General features: G+C 45.0%; 1 protein-coding gene across 1 annotated transcript in view; it reads left to right on the top strand.

Annotated features, from left to right (window-relative positions):
- The window catches only part of LOC142194018 (interferon alpha/beta receptor 1-like), a 47,151-nt gene extending 32,285 nt beyond the window's left edge, over window positions 1-14,866 (top strand). Inside the window, exons 2-11 of the mRNA XM_075263046.1 lie at window positions 4,502-4,625; window positions 5,463-5,635; window positions 7,037-7,167; window positions 8,784-8,937; window positions 9,662-9,761; window positions 10,392-10,567; window positions 11,424-11,590; window positions 11,839-11,974; window positions 13,740-13,894; window positions 14,642-14,866. Coding sequence (XP_075119147.1) covers window positions 4,502-4,625; window positions 5,463-5,635; window positions 7,037-7,167; window positions 8,784-8,937; window positions 9,662-9,761; window positions 10,392-10,567; window positions 11,424-11,590; window positions 11,839-11,974; window positions 13,740-13,894; window positions 14,642-14,866 — 1,541 coding nt within the window. The remainder of the gene's footprint in view (window positions 1-4,501; window positions 4,626-5,462; window positions 5,636-7,036; window positions 7,168-8,783; window positions 8,938-9,661; window positions 9,762-10,391; window positions 10,568-11,423; window positions 11,591-11,838; window positions 11,975-13,739; window positions 13,895-14,641) is intronic.
- The last annotated feature ends 2,588 nt before the right edge of the window (window positions 14,867-17,454 follow it).

The raw sequence follows: 17,454 nt of genomic DNA, 5'->3' as shown, positions 1-17,454 counted from the left end.
ATATACAGGTACATATCATACTAACAGTGATCGGCTGGCACAGTGGGGTAGACGGCTCTGCCCGCGAGGGCTTACAATCTATGAGGGAAGGGGGTAGAGACAGAAGGAGAGGGGGAGACTGTACAGATGGCGGTGCGGTGATAGTGTTATTGGAGGTTGTAGGCCTTCCTGAATAGGTGAGTCTTCAGGGCCTTCTTGAATCCTGTGATTGTGGGGGTCAGTCTTATGTGTCTTGGTAAGGAGTTCCAGAGTATGGGGGATGCACGGGAGAAATCTTGGAGACGGTTGTGTGAGGAGCGGATGAGGGCAGAGCGGAGTAGGAGGTCGTTGGAGGATCTGAGGTTACGTGTGGGCAGGTAGCGGGAGATGAGGTCAGAGATATATGGAGGGGACAGGTTGTGGATGGCTTTGTATGTTAGCGTTAGTAGCTTGAACTCAATTCGCTGGGCTATGAGTAACCAGTGGAGGGACTGGCAGAGGGGAGCAGCCGATGAAGATCGGGGGGTGAGGTGGATTAAGCGAGCAGCACAGTTTAGGGTGGACTGGAGGGGGGCGAGGGTGTTTGCTGGGAGTCCATGCAGAAGGGTGTTGCAGTAGTCTAGGCGGGAGATTATGAGGGCCTGGACGAGCATCTTGGTAGTTTCTGGGGTGAGGAAGGGGCGGATTCGGTGGACGTTCTTGAGCTGGAGGCGACAAGAGGTGTTGAGGGTTTGAATATGTGGTTTGAAGGATAAGTCGGAGTCCAGGGTTACCCCAAGGCATCGGGCCTGTGGGACAGGGGTAAGTGGGGTTCCATTAACTTTGATAGATGGGTCAGGTGGAGGGGCCATACAGGATGGGCTGAAGATGATAAACTCTGTTTTCTCCATGTTGAGTTTGAGAAAGCGGGAGGAGAGGAAGGAGGCAATGGCCGCTAAACAATCTGGAACTCTGGCCAGCAGGGAGGTCATGTCTGGTCCAGAGATATATATTTGGGTGTCGTCGGCATAGCAGTGGTACTGAAAGCCATGAGATTCTATGAGTCGGCCCAGGCCAAGGGTGTAGATGGAGAACAGGAGGGGTCCTAGGACGGAGCCTTGGGGGACACCTACAGAGAGAAGGCGAGGTGAGGAGGTGGTGTGCGAGTGGGAGACGCTGAATGTGCGGTCAGAGAGGTATGAGGAGATCCAGGAATGGGCCAGGTCTGAGATACCAAGGGATGAGAGAATTTCTAACAGCAGGGAGTGGTCAACTGTGTCAAAGGCAGAGGAGAGGTCAAGGAGGAGGAGGACAGAGTAATGGCGCTCGGCTTTGGCGGTTAGCAGGTCATTGGTGACTTTTGTTAGGGCAGTTTCAGTGGAGTTCCGGGGTCTGAAGCCTGACTGAAGTCTGTCAAAGAGCAGGTTGGATGAGAAATAGGAGGAGAGTTTGGAGTGGACTTGTTGCTCAAGCAGTTTTGAGGCGTACGGGAGCAGTGAGATGGGACGATAGTTGGCAGGAGAGGACTGGTCGAGGGACGGTTTCTTAAGTATAGGAGTGACAGTGGCGTGTGTGAAGGCTGAGGGGAAGGATCCATTGGTTAGGGATAGATTGAAGAGATGGATTAGGGCTGGAGTGATAACTTCAGTGAGCTTGGGGATGAGATGTGATTGAATCGGGTCGAGCGCGCAGGAGTTGAGGTGGGATTTGGAGATTAGGGAGGAGAGTTTTTCATCAGTGATGGAGGAGAAACAGGTCAGGGATGGGGAGCAGCGAGTAGTTGGGTGGATGGATTGTCGGGGGAGTAGGGTGAGACTGTCTCTGATTGTGTCAATTTTAGTTTTAAAGTAGGAGGTGAAGTCGTCAGCTGAGATAAGTGATGTCGGAGGGGGGGCAGGAGGACGGAGGAGGGAGTTGAAGGTGGAGAATAGTTGTTTGGGGTTGCGAGAGAGTGCGGATATGAGTGTGGTGAAGTAGACCTGCTTGGCGGCGGTGAGGGAGTTCTTAAATGTAAGAACTGCCTCTTTGTACCTGAGGAAATCCTCCTGGGAGTGGCTTTTCTTCCAGAAGGCAGCAGCGGCATCTGTGTCCTGGATTGAGGATATGTCAGCGATTGGTAGGAGAGAATCTGAGAGGGTGCAGGTGTCAAGGCGGTTGAGGTTCCTGCGGGGGCGTGGTGGTTTAGAGAGTGGGGGGTCCGTTGGAGAAGAGAGGGCAGAGAACGTTAGCAGGTTGTGGTCAGAGAGCGTGGATGGAGAGTTAGAGAGGTTGCATATGGAGCAGAGGCGGGTAAATATTAGGTCTAGTGTGCCCCCCTTTATGTGGGTGGCAGAAGAGGACCAGAGGGAGAGACCAAAGGAGGTGGTGAGGGACAAGAGACTGGAGGCGGAAGGGTGGTCTGTGTTAATGGGGATGTTGAAATCCCCCATGATGATGGTGGGGGTGTCTGTAGATAGGAAGTGTGTGAGCCAGGTGGTGAAGTGGTCGATAAAGGCAGCGGTAGGTCCTGGCGGTCGGTATATGACGGCCAGTCGGAGGTTGGCGGGTGAGTAGATACGAACAGCATGCACTTCAAAGGAGGGGGGGCTAAGGGCAGGTAGCTCCTGGATAGGGGCAAATGAACACTTGTCTGACAGGAGGATGCCTACGCCTCTGCCAGGTTTGTTGTTGGGGCGGGTTAGAATTTCTTGCAAATGCAAAACCTGTCCGTGGCCATTCATCTCCCCCCTTAAACATCTACTGAATTTACAGCTTGTTGATCATTTCAACAATTTATTAACCCTTACATGACATTTTTTCGATGGAGAGACGGGCCGCTATTTTAGCGGTTACGCACGGGCACTGGCGTACCCATTGACTATTATGGTGTCCGTCGGGGGTCCGCTGTGTCAAAGCTGAAACGTTGGCCACAGATGGGTTTTCTGAGCTTTATTAATTGACTTAAAGGGGTATTCCCATGAACAGAATCATATCGATTTTTGTAGATAATTAAAAGTGAAACATTTTTGTAAATATAAGTAATTAAAAATTCTGCAGAGTTTTAAAGATTTCCTCTAACCATCTTAGTAGTGACAGTTTGTTGTCTTGATCGGTTTCCAATGGTTATGACCACAAATGCAGAAACTTTCTATGGTCTGGGACTTGTCAGGAGCCCAGCTATGATTTCCTTATTGTAGCCGGGTTATCAGGCAGGGACACTACATGTATGAGAAGATATCCCGGCCACAATAAGGACATCATGGCTGATCTCTGACCTTAGAAAGTTCCTGCATTCATGGTCGTATCTGATGGCAACCGATCAAGACAACAAGACTGTGACCACAAGATATTTAGAGAAAATCTTTAAAACTCTGCAAAAAATGTTTCACTTTTAATTATCTACAAATTTAAAAATAGTTACGTACATGAGAATACCCCTTTAACCTTAGGATAGGTCCATAATTTAAGATCAGCGGGACCCCTGCAGACACTGGTTTGTCTTTGCCGTGGTATTATTTGTCACAGGTTTACACCTGTGTTGGGGTTTCCGTTGCTACTTATTTTTTCAACCCCCTTCATGGGCTTGAACCTGTGACCATTAGCTCACCATAGACTGCTATAATCTTGGCATGCAGGAGCTATTCAGGAATGGGCAAGGGAGTAAAAGCAACAGAATCCTTCATACTATTCTTCTCCTACCTTTAGATGTCTTCTCCGCGCTGCCGTTCGGTAGAAATGCCGGTTTTCTTTGGTATGCAAATGAGTTCTCTCGCAGCACTGGGGGCGGTCCCAATGCTACGATAGAACTCTCCAGCAACACCTCCATCTTCTTCTGGAATGCCCTCTCCCTGCGTCTTCTTCTGTCCTGGGTTTCAATCTAGGCATGCACAGTCAGCTCTGCCATCAGACCTCGGGCAGAGCTTGACTGCGCATGCCCGGGCCACAAGAAAATGGCCGCTTACACAGTTAGCGGTCATTTTCTTGTGGCCGCTTACACAGTAAGCTGGTGTAAGTGGACATTTTCTTATCCATGCTGATTGGCCCTACAACTTGCATCACATAAGATCTATCAAAGGCAGATTGAACCCTCTTGCTGACAGTTTCCATACTGTGACACTCTTATTTTCTGCTTACACTGGGTTCACACCACCGCCTGAACTCCATTTTCAGGTTTCCATCTTTTGCATGCAGAAGACGGAAACCTGTCATGCCGAGTCCGGCCGTGAGCGCCGGTGAGCGTTTTGAGCTCTCCGCGGCGAAACCGTTTTTTTAAAACCAGACACAGAGTACTGCATGTCCGACTCTGTGTCCGGTTTAAAAAAAACTGTTTTGCCGCAGAGAGCATAAAACACTCATGGCCGGACACTTTTCAAACCCATTCAAATGAATGGGTTTGGAAAGATTCCTGCAGGTTTCCGTCTCATGACCCTGTTTTGTGCAGGAAACGGAAACCTGCAGAACAGACTCCCGGGCGCAGATGTGAACGAGCTCTTACACCACACAGACTATAAGCAGAATGGAAAGGAAGTCATTTTGCAAATACAATTCTATTTTTTTTTTACAGATCTGGGAACAATTGAAGTAATAATCTCAAAATCTTCTTCGGACCGATTTTCAGTATTATGGGATTGGAATCACAATTGTATTAATGAAGACGAACAAGTCAACTTTACAGCTGTTTATAAGAAGTAGGTTTCATGTCTCCTTTTACTAATCAGAGCATGTTATAGGAAAGGCTTCAGGGGCAACCCCAATTTCTAAAACGTTGTGCCGCCGTGTGAAAAACAGAAAACAATAAAACGCAGATCACATATCAGAAGGTGAAAGTTACACAATAAAACATATCAGAAGGTGAAAGTTACACAATAAAACATATCAGAAGGTGAAAGTTACACAATAAAACATATCAGAAGGTGAAAGTAAGAGCTTGTTCACACGGGGCAAGAGGGGGTGGATTTTGGTGGTGAATCCACGTCATAATCCGCCCCCTCACAACAGAGGTCTATGGAGACCGCTAGCTTACTTGGTATGTTCCCGCTCACGGAAAAAAGCTGCGAGCTGCCCTTTCTTCAGGTGGATTCTGCGGCTGCGTCCGCCTCGTATCAGCACCCTCCGGACTAGGCCCATTCATTTGGGCCTACTCTGGAGCGGGAATCTGCGACAGTCGTGTCAGGCGCATTTTGGCCCTATTCTGACATGGCTTCCCACGTCACAATCAGGACCAAAATACACCATCCCGTGCCCCGTGTGAACTAGGCCTTAGGCAGGATAGAGAAGCTCTATGCACAGAAAAGACTCCGTAGGGATGTGCAAACTGGTTTGGTTAGAACCGGATTCGATCCAAAAGTCTCTGGTTCGACCGGAATCCGAAATTTTTAGGATTTGATTACAATATTTTATAAACAAAAAAAAGAAGACTACAAGGATGGAATCTGTAAGTGTGAACAGAGCCTTTAATAGTACTATGTATAAGTGACCATTACTCTCTGTTCTCCAGCTGATTTTTTCTTTGTATTGGTTTTAAGGGTCGGAGCACCAGACAGCGAGTTTCAGGACTGCGCTCCTATTGTTGATGATTGCTCCTGTCATATCTTCTCTAATATACTTGATCACAGACATAATTATACCGTAATGGTTTCGGCTACGACAACAGATGGAAAATCCCTATCAAGCTCTAAAGACTTTGACCCCAACCGTGGTGAGTGGATTATGTTCTGCCGTCGTAGCTCTTCTCTCTGTAATACCCTACATGAGATCCATGAGATGTCCATTCACCAAAGACGTGGAGCGCACAGTCACATGCTATATATGGAACTATCACTGTATACCAATGTATAGGACTTTCTTTGTACATGTTTTGACCACTAGCCTCTTCATAGGGACCCCTTTTTATTAAGTCTCTATTCTGTAGGATGTTGTGCCTATTGCCACCACAACACGGCACCTACATTGGAATGAGCCAGCAGTCTAACAGCACCCGTATAATGTTATATATTACAGAGTATTTCAGTGATAGAGCAGCAGTTTCTATCCTAACACTAGTTTCACACTAGTATGGGCTGGATCAGATAAATGGACCAGGTGGACCTCTAACATAGGAGTTACACATGGAGCCCTATGGACACCAGTAATTGTAAGGCTCCATTCACACGGAATAACGCGCCGCTCATTCTGACACGTAAACACATGTCAGAGTGAGCACAGCAAAACAAAATCCCATTGACTTCAATGGGTGCCGGCTTACGTGCGCTACACATTGAACTCAATGGGAGGCTTTTTTACCTATTGCTTTCAATGTGATACGCCTGTAAGCCGGCACCCATTGAAGTCAATGGGATCTATTTTGAAGCACCTCACTGTGACACGTTTTTACGTGTCAGAATGAGCGGCGTGTTACTCTGTGGGAATGGAGCCTAATGGGGTCCATCAGGTCTATGAATGTGGTGACTGAAAAAGTCTTGCCGATTTCAGGCGGACACTGTGACAGTCTCAGTTCTACTTGAGAACTACGCGAGCGTGCTACGCATGTGCTGTACGGTCACGAAGTTCTCTACATGAAAATGGTGTGGGAGTGTGCGCAGTAGCGCTCTGGAGGGAGCGCTACTGCACATGCACGAGATTTTAATCAGAACCGCTGAGAATACAGACGCTGGAGGCGGTGAATCACAGGGAGGAGGAGGGCGGCTTGGAAGCACAAGCAAGAGAGGTGGGCGTGAATAAGGTATGATGCTGGGGGGGTGCACGGAATGCCCAGGGTGCACGGTTGGACTCATTAGCATATCCGCTTTAACGGTAATTAATAAAAACAGGTGAGGGATCTTCGGTAAAATGATTAGCAGCACCTGAATAGCCTTTTTAAAGGCTATTCGGGCATATGTTTATCTAAAATAGTGAAAATCTAAAAGCCCCTTTAAAATCCTAGAAAACCTCTCTGACCCTGGATCCTCACCGAGCAGCTGAAGAGCGGGGTAGAAGCACCTACCTATGGCCGTGCCACTGAAGTGAATGGGGCTGAGCTGCCGTGCCGGGTGACATAGATTATTTTGAATGAAAATTACTGTAAAATAACTGCATATTTTTATCTCGCCCATTTCACCAGAGCTTAAACCTCCTCCCGATGTCCAGGTCACGGTCAGCGACGCATTGGTAACAGTTAAAATTTCATCCCCAGACCCTCTGTATCAAGAAGACTATAACTTAACTCTTAGAAGTAATGGATCCACCGAGGAGGTAAGTGTCTTTAAGGATCATGCATCATGAATGTTAAAAGAAAGCCAAGGGGGTTCATACACCTACAAAGCAACCCTAATCTCCAGGTTGAGGTGCCCTCTATGTAAGCTTGGCCACATTCATGAAGATGTCTCTGGTGTCAAGGCGTTGGAGTTAGAGTCCGGCCCAGTTTGTGTTAGAGAAAATTACATTCCTTCCTCGCAGTGGACTGTCACTGTACTGTTCATGTTCTGTCTGCTGAGACTTGCAACAATTGCTAGATCGGGGGACCCCCGCCCTGCTCAACTGCATTTAGGGGGAAACCTGTGCAGATCAGCAGCTGAGTATGTACATATGGATGGCGAGGAATATCCATTTGGACGTGCCAATAAAGCTTGTTTGATTTGGACCAAGTCCCTTATGGTGGTGGTGGTGGGGTCTCCGTGATCAACTACTGCTGATCTATCTGAGCTCACATGGAGTTTTTTGGTCAGGAATCCACCTCAAGATAAGCCTCCAAAAAAAACTTCCCAATAGGACTCTATTAGGCTAAAGCCCCACTGGGCAGAAACGCAGCGTTAAAAAAAACGTAGAGAAAACGCTGCGTTTTCTGTCGCGGAAAAAGATGCATGTGCATGCTTTTTACATCGCATTTTTCAGTTTTGTGCTACGGAAATTCATATGCGTTTTCTGTTGAGTTTTTCATCACGTTTTTGCCTTCATCTTGCCTTAGCCTCAAAACAGTGAGTTTTTGTCTGTGGATTTTGATGCTTTTCCGCTGCGTTTCTGCAGAGTTTCCGCAACACATTTATCACGCTGCGATTTTGCTGCGGTTTTCACACTCTCCATAGAAATCTATGGAGGGAAAAACTCAGCGTTTCCGCAACTATAATTGAGATGCTGCGTTTTTCAAAAACGCAGCTTTTCCGCAGCGTTTTTTTCTGCAGTGTGGAGCTAGGATTAGACAAAATTGCATTCACAATATACATATAGTATATAGTACATATACTGGTACTGTAAAACATAGCGATTTTTTTCCACCTTAAGCTAAAGCCCCACTTTGCAAAAATGCAGCTTTTTTTGGTGCAGATTTTGCTGCCAGGAGTGGATTGAGCAGAAGGGAGAAGTAGAAGAACTTCTTATAGATTTCCCATTCCTGTTATAGACATTCTTGGCTTTGGCTCAAAAAAACGCAACAAAATATGCAACAAAAAACGCTGCGTTTCTGCAATGTGGGACCTACAGAGGCTTTTTTTGGAGGCTGATTTTGAGGCAAATTCCTGACCAAATTCCTGACCAAAAAAGTCCATGTGAACTCGGCCTAATCCGCTCCAAATTCCGCTTGAAACTAGCCTCCATTCATTTGAATGGAAGGCAGGAAAATCCAACTAGAGGGAAAAAAAAAATCCACATCTGCTTGATCTTCAGGAAGATTCCACCTCATGACACTCATTGAAGTGAATGGGAGGCGGAATTTTTCAGCTACAAAAAATTGCACCCTGTGAACATACCTGATTTATTGTCAACCAGCATCCGCCAATGTGATAATCTGCCTACGTTTCCCCTTAGGGCACTGAGGTGTATTTTACAATAATGTCATTGTCACCGAACGAAACTTTTTTTTTTCTCCTGTGTAGAAATATAAAAGTGTCATTATGCGCACATATATCATTCCGCCCTATGAGCTCATTCCTGAGCAAATATATTGCATCAAGGTTCGAGTATTTAACAAACTTACATTGGAGTTCAGTCAAAGTAGCCCAGAAGAATGTTTCACAGCACCTGCTAGAGGTAAGAAACTGATGAATAGAGATCAGCGAACAGTGAAATATTCGAGATTCGATATTTGTTTCGAGTAGAGCCTCAATATGCAACTACTCGGTCGAATATCGCATCCCATTATAGTCTATGGGAAAAAATGCTCATTTCAGGGGAAACCACTATTCGACTAAAGGAGAGTCACCAAGTCCACGAGTAGCAGGAGGAGAGTGTGTAGGAGGAGCGCTGTGCAGTTAAAGCGCACGGACCCCATAGACTATAACAGGTCCGTGCGCTATAACTGCACAGCGCTTGCAGTTGTGCCGATATTCCGTTCAGGGGGGGTCCTCCTGCGGACTCCTTCCAGACGGGAGGCAAGTGCTAATGTGAAACGGCCCTTATTCGTCCTGCAGAACCAGCATTGATTGGCTGAATGCTATACAGTGTATGCTATACAGTATGCCATTGTATGTTCTATTGTGAATAAAATATGGATAGATCAGATTTCCGAATGATTGCATTCTTCTTTTCTGTACGTGTTACACCGCATTCCAACTTTTTGAAACTGGGGTTGTACATGGGGTTCAACTAAAAGAAAACCTATAGGGTACACTTACTTTAGATGGTCTTCATCATTCTGTTTTTGCCGGAATTGCCTACACAATCCCAAAAGAACACAACAAAACATATCCTGTACAAAGGTCCGCTTTAAGAAGGAGTAAGAGTTTCTTTATAAAGTCTCTCTTTTGTCTTACAGCACCTCCGGATAACCTGAGGATGGAGGCGCGAGACTTAAGATATCTACTGAAGTGGGACTTTGACCGGTCTCCAAATGCCACATTTTCTGTGGAAAAGTGGTAAGTGCTGGCAGGCTACGGCTTGCCCACATAGGGGCAGTGTCAATCCCCTAATGGGCCCGAGCCAAAGGAAGCCCCCAACCCCACCGCTTTATATTAAAATATAAAAACTATATGACTTTGGAGTTGTGCGGATTGTAAAGGTAACCTGTCACCCAGTGATTGCAGTAAAAACCTGTAAGGAAATGCTGCAACTGAGATTTTTTTCCATTTCCACCCCCTTCAAAATTATTATTAGTTTCCCAGTACATTGCATCAAAATTAAGTCATAAATTCAATAGTGCCAGTGAGAAGTCCACTTTATCCTACAGAAAACAAGCTCTCTATGGCTATGGGAAGGTATGGCTTATTAAAGGTGGAGAGATAAAAATGAAAATAAAAATTCAGCGAGAAAGGTTTTAAAAGAACTTTCTGTGACCAAGAAAAGAATCCAATTTTTTTTCTTATTAGAAACAGCGCCACCCTTGTCAATAGGTTTTGTCTGGCATTGCAACTCAACTGCTTATTTATTAAAATCGTTTAGACATAGACATGCACTTGACCATTTCATTGTGTGAACTCGGCCTAATTGTATAATGTAAAATGGCCTCTCTATGATGGTAAACTAATACCAATCCTGTTTGTTTGTAGCCGGTCTTTAAGTGGCAGGTGCACTAAAATAAAGGGATGTGAAAATATCACAAGTACTCAGTGTGACTGCTCCGAGTTGTCCTTCAGTGGACACTTTATCCTCCGTGTCTCTGTGTATGACAGTCAGAGAGAAGAAAAAAGCTCCAGTGTTATACAGTTTAATCCATCCGAAGAGAGTAAGTGCCATCATCAAAGTGATTGCAAATGACTTAAATAAGACCCCATGCACACGGCCCATTGTACATTCAAGTTGGGACAGATTTGCATTGGAATGCACTCGGATGACACCTCTATGGGGGCTTTCCTTCCATTCCTGTTTAACACTGATTTTGTCACTATGGAAAGAAACTTTTTGGATCAATAAGGGTGTTGCTGTTACCTCTTTGCAGCAATAGCGACAACCTTGTTTCTCCAAAGCGTTCATATGCATATTGACAAAAACTGTGATATCTCAGTCAAAATTGGAAAACACTGTATAATTAAGGTAATACTAACCTATCTATCTGAAAGACTGGGGAGATATACTGGTTTTGGTGACACTAACCTATCTATCTGCAGGGCTGGGGTGATATGCTGGTTCTGGTGACACTAACCTATCTATCTGCAAGACTGGGGAGATATACTGGTTTTGGTGACACTAACCTATCTATCTGCAGGGCTGGGGTGATATGCTGGTTCTGGTGACACTAACCTATCTATCTGCAAGACTGGGGAGATATACTGGTTTTGGTGACACTAACCTATCTATCTGCAGGGCTGGGGTGATATGCTGGGTCTGGTGACAGTAACCTATCTATCTGCAGGGCTGGGGTGATATGCTGGTTCTGGTGACAGTAACCTATCTATCTGCAGGGCTGGGGTGATATGCTGGTTCTGGTGACAGTAACCTATCTATCTGCAGGGCTGGGGTGATATGCTGGTTCTGGTGACACTAACCTATCTATCTGCAGGGATGTTAATATGCAGGTTCTGGTGTCAGACTCCTTTAAGAAATTTCTAGAAGTGTTTCATTTGTAATATCTTTTCTTACAGCTGTTATTGGGCCACCAAAAGATGTGGAGATTAGGATTGTAAACAACGGACTGAACATTAATGTGAGGGAACCTGAAGGATTCAATAACTCCATGATGAAAGCTCTGTGTACTTGGCTGTACCAGGTGAAAGTTTGGAACAATTCTACGGATAGTTTGGAAGTAAGTGTAACATTTGCTAGAAGGACGCCGCCAGTTAACGGAATAGGATCAAGATAAAAAGTTATCATATAGTTATAGAGAGTCCTAAACATGCACTTCCCTCCCCCCACTCTTATTTTTAAATTGTATAAAGTGTGTAATAAAGGGTTGATATGAGAATATGTAGAGACCCGTCAGCATCCAGGTACATCAGTTTTGTTGGCTGTCAAATTAGATATCAGGTTGAATGTTTTCTGTTTTACCCCGTCTTACAGGTCATAGACGCTGAGCTGCCATTTTTCAGGGTAGAGTCTATAGAAGCCTCAACAACTTACTGTGTGAAAGCAAAGATGAATTGTAAGGACAGAAATAGGAGCAGTGTGTACAGCGAGGAGTACTGCATCACAACAGGTACACAGAGATGTAGTATATAGACCATGGAGTCGGTGTATACATATAGTGCACTCCTCAACACTGCAGCACCAAGAAGGGCCATCCCTAAGGGCCCCTTCACACGGCGTAAGCGCTCAGCTGATTCCTAGCCGTACACGCGAGCGCTTCTAAACACTTCCTATTCACTTCAATGGGAGCGCGCGTAAAGCCGGCTTTACGCGCGCTCCCATTGAAGTGAATGGGAAGTGTTTAGAAGCACTTGCGTGTACGGCTCAGAATGAGTCGAGCGCTTACGCCGTGTGAAGGGGCCCTAAAGGTTATGCAGATCGAGGAATTGCAAGGTGACGCTAAGATCTGCAAATTACTGTATCAATCTGTGGGAGGGGCATAAAAACCAGATTGAAAGCAAAGTCTTTAGCCACATGAAACCCCAAAAATTGGATCAGGTGTTGTGGGAGGATTGTGCAATGTCTCCTGTCGGTGATCACCACTTGTCGCAAACTGAGTGGAACAGAATCCTTGAACTGAGAGTCCTTGGTTTATCACTCCAGCAGATCGCAACGTGCCTATGTCCTCACTGATCGTGTCCATCCTGAGATTTCCAGAACTCAAAGAATTTTTATTCTTAGTATTGCAATTTCAAAGTTAAGGAGTGTAGATACATACCTGATTTAGATAGATAGATAGATAGATAGATAGATAGATAGATAGATAGATAGATAGATAGGAGATAGATAGATAGATAGATAGATAGATAGATAGGAGATAGACAGATAGATAGATAGATAGATAGATAGATAGATAGATAGATAGGAGATAGATAGATAGATAGATAGATAGATAGATAGATAGGAGATAGATAGATAGATAGATAGATAGATAGGAGATAGATAGATAGATAGATAGATAGATAGATAGATAGATAATAGATAGATAGATAGATGATAGATAGATAGATAGATAGATAGATAGATAGATAGATAGATAGATAATAGATAGATAGATAGATAGATAGATAGATAGATACTAGGTAGATAGATAGATAGATGATAGATAGATAGATAGATAGATAGATAGATAGATAGATAGATAGATGAGATAGATAGATGAGATAGATAGAGGAGATAGATAGATAGATAGATAGATAGATAGATAGATAGATAGATAGATGATATTGATAAAAGATTGACAGAAATGAGCTTTTACATAATTACTTTGCTTTAATCAGTCATGCAGTCCATCTTAGTGTTATGCGGTGTCTTCTTCCTCTTCCTGTTGGTTTTCTTCTTCTTCCCCACATCACATGTAGGTGATAAATCTGCCGTATCTTTATACTGTCTACATTTATAACACCTTGTACTCGGCTTACTTTGAGCCAGAATATTATATCTAGAGATGAGCGAGTACTGTTTGTATCAGCCGATCCGAACAGCACGCTCGCATAGAAATGAATGGATGTAGCCGGCACGCGGGGGGTTAAGCAGCCGGCCGACGTCAAAGCGGAAGTACCAGGTGCATCCATTCATTTCTATGGAGCGTGCTGTTCGGATCGGCTGATCCCAACAGTACTCGCTCATCTCTAATTACATCACAATTTGTATTGATTTTAAGCCACACCCCCTTTTATGAGTCACCACACCCACATGTCTAAAAAGTAAAAAAATTATTTAACCCTCATGATATTCTCCACGTTGTGCCAAAGGTTTGTCACGTTTGTCATAGCATCCAGTTGTAAAGACAGTAGTAAAGCTGGGCCAATGTCTTGTCTTCTCTTTCGTCCTAGATCCTCGGTCTCATCTGGTCGCATGGATCGCAGGACTCACGTTTTTTGGAATCATTCTGATTTCGGTCATGCTATACGTCTGCTTCTACCCATTGAAACGTTTCATAAATCGAATATTTTTCCCATCCAATAAACTACCATCAAGCTGTAATAAGGTAAGAGTCTGGGTAAGGAAAGAAATCCTGAGTGACTGGAGTTTATTAGAAGGTTCATCCCTCTTAAAGGGGTTTTTGGGCTAAAATATTAATCACTTATCCTAAGTATAGGTTATCAATATCAGATCAGTGGGGGGGGGGGGGGTCTGTCACCCCGTTCATGAGGTGATACACAGAAAAGGGAGCAGGAAGCAGACAGTGCCGTTCACTTTATAGTGGCCAGACCATGGTACTGCAGATCAGCCCCCATTCATTTGAATAAGACCTAAGCTGCAGTGTCTCATTTCCACCACTACACTGAGAACAGCGCTGTCTGCTTCCTGCTGCATTTTTTGTATCAGTTTCTGATAACAGCTAATCTATGGGGTTGTCTGATGGCAGACCCCCCCCCCCCATATATGATATTGACATGGACTTATCAATATTTTTAGCCGAGAAAGCCCCTTTAATAAAGTTGGCACTTTTTTTTTTTACCTGTCCATGCCCTAGAAATACCAATCAGTGTCAGCGATGATATATCCTTATAGAGACAGTAGGAGGATCCCACTATATGCAGCCCCCACTTCAATCCTCTCTAGGGCTGTAATGGCTTCTCCCGCGTCTGTACTACACCTCTTGGTATCCGCACCCTCTGTGGTCACACGGCTTCCCAACCTGACCTTGGGCTGGGGCTTTTTTCCAATGGGATACCCAGTTAGGGGGTAAATGTTCTATTCAATGCGTTATTGTCTTTGCTTTTTTTTTCAGGGTTTGGGGCAGTCGTCCTCAGATTTTATCAACCAGCCATTTTTATTGCATGAAGAGGAGACGACCGAGCGCTGCTACATCGTCCAGGACGCCAATACAGAAGTGCAAATAATTCCTGAAAATCGATCTCAGAGCAATAGCCAGGATTCTGGAAACTATTCCAATGAGAGCCAGAACATGAGGGAGACTCTTACACCCAGTGATAGTAGTGGCAGCCATGTTTAGTCCCTCCTGCCGTCATGAAGTATGTATATTTATTTGCTACAAGACTCCAAATCCCCTGCATGGAACTATTCTTACCAGGTTCAGGGGATTTTTTTAGGAACCTGTCGTGGGGTCAGAAAAGCCCCTACACCAGCGTTACCGCCCACTTGGCTAATAGAACCTAAGGGCTTACAGTATATCTTTGGAATTGCTGAACGGATTAGGGCAAACAAGACATCAAAATGCTCAGGGTGACAGCGCCGATCAGATGATGGACGTCATTGGACTTCTCAGTCCTGGTCACAGGTTATTCTGAGTTCACACAAAGTTTTTTGGTCAGGAATCCGCCTCAAAAAAAGCCTCCCAATAGAAGAACGTCTGAGGTCGCGGTCCAAAAAACAGGTAGTCGCTCTGCATCGGCATCCAGTCGCGTACTCCGCTCCGGATTAGGCTCAATGAATGGGCCTAGTCCAGGCGAGAGTGCGTCTTCATGCCTGAAGAATGAGCATGTCGCTTCTTTTTCAGGGAGCTGGAACAAACTGGCTCTCGGAAAAAAACACCTGAATGGTTCCCACTGATTTCAATGGGAGCCGTCTTTTTGGTCAGGATTTTGAAGCAAATACGGCCTCAAAATCCTGACCAAAAAACTCATTATGAACTTACCCTTACACCCTCTTACTAGGTTTTTTGCAGCATTTTTTTCCAAGACCAAAGCACATTTGTTTTCTAAAGATTTTTGTACACATAATTTGCATCTTTTTTATTGTTACGCATATAAATAGACATTTTTTTATTTTTTTAATATATTTGTATATTGTAAATCTAAATTGACGTCTTTGTCTACTGTAATGTTTTATTAACGTTTATTTTTAGTGTAATTGATTCATGGACGGTGGTATGAGAATATTCATTCTTTTGGGGGGGTTTTATAGTCTGCCCCTCAAAAAAAACCAAAAAAAACCTTTATATCTTTTTCACTGTATACGGGGGTGATGGCCTTTAGGCAGTGTGGATGGAGTCTCTTCACACTCCCCTATCTATGGGTAACAAATGGTAAGGGCTGTCAGAGTCACTCCTGTGTTGAGGGTGCAGCAGTCGGCTCACAACCTTACTCACAATAGTAAAGAACTTAACACTCCTTAAAGGGATTCTACCACTAAACCAACACGTTGGAATAGCCTTTAAAAAGGCTATTCGTCTCTTACCTTTAGACGTGGTCTCCGCAGCGCCGTTCCTTAGAAATACTGGTTTTAATCGGTATGCAAATGAGTTCTCTCACAGCAATGGGGGAGGCCCCAGCGCTCAAATGGCGATGGGGCGTCCCCACTGCTGCCAGAGACCTCTCTCCAGCGACGCCTCCATCTCCAACAGCAACCGCGTCTTCATCCAGCTGGGGTCACACTCTGCTCTTGCGTGTATGTGCAGTACGCTCCTGTAGTTCTCTGTGGAACTACAGGAGCGTACTGAGCGGAGTGTGACCCCAGCCGGAAGAAGACACGGTTGCTGTTGAAGATGGAGGCGTCGCTGGAGAAAGGTCTCTGGCAGCAGTGGGGACGCCCCCATCGCCGTTTGAGCGCTAGGGCCCGCCCCCATTGCTGTGAGAGAACTCATTTGCATACTGGTTAAAATTGGTATTTCTAAGGAACGGCGCTGCGGAGACAACGTCTAAAGGTAAGAGACGAATAGCCTTTCTAAAGGCTATTCCGACATCTAACGTACAAAAAAAATACGATTTAGTGGTAAAATCCCTTTAAAGGGAGCCTATCCTCTCCCCCAGCCACCGTAAAGCATTGTTATAGTACTGTACAGGTCATGAATACATAGTCTATATGGTATTGACAAATACAGGAATAACGGTCACTTGTTCTCTTTGGCACTTCTGTCTGACGTTAGAGACCGCTTCTTGTGTTTCGGGGGTCACATCGGCGTCATTATACGTCATAACACAGACATAATCTAGTGACCGCGTGAAACTAAAGCATGAAGAAAAGACTTGTCTTACTCTAAACACTTCTGAGGGTGCGGGATGGAATTCTGGTTTATATCCAACCAAGGGTAACATCTGCCAGGAGTTTGTACGTTCTTCCTGTGTTGGTGCGGGTTTCCTCCCACATGCCAAAAATATACTGCTCATTCCCAAACACTTGTGGTGTTTCGGATGAGCGCCTGTATTGTAGCCACTATCTTCACAATACTCCCTGCATTACATTTCATCATTTGGCCACTGCTCGCTCAGCTAAGAATAGATAAGGACAGAGCACACAATGGCGGTGTGTGGAGGCGGCACCCCAAGGTGGATAAGGGAAGTGATAGACAATATGAGTTACAACTTGCCCTGGACACAGGAGGTATTTACAGAAACTCCCCTTCTTAGCTGAGAACATTTGGCTAGAGGCCCAGAAGTCGCCAGGGGAGCTGATAAAGCCCAAGGCAGCTGAGGACAAAGTCATTTCTAATAAGTGTTGGTATTTTGAGCCGGGATTGGCTTCAGGGCATTTACTGGGCACTACAGTCAGAGCACAGTAGGGTACCCCGTACATATAGGAAAGAAAGGAGACCTGGTCACTGCAGTTTTAGGGGTTCTGCATACCTTTTAGAAAGATCTATTC

Source organism: Leptodactylus fuscus, chromosome 2, assembly GCF_031893055.1.
Source record: "Leptodactylus fuscus isolate aLepFus1 chromosome 2, aLepFus1.hap2, whole genome shotgun sequence".
In the NCBI taxonomy this organism is placed as follows: Eukaryota; Metazoa; Chordata; class Amphibia; order Anura; family Leptodactylidae; genus Leptodactylus; species Leptodactylus fuscus.
The sequence above is the reverse complement of the archived record's forward strand: the minus strand, read 5'-3'. Positions and strand labels throughout refer to the sequence as shown.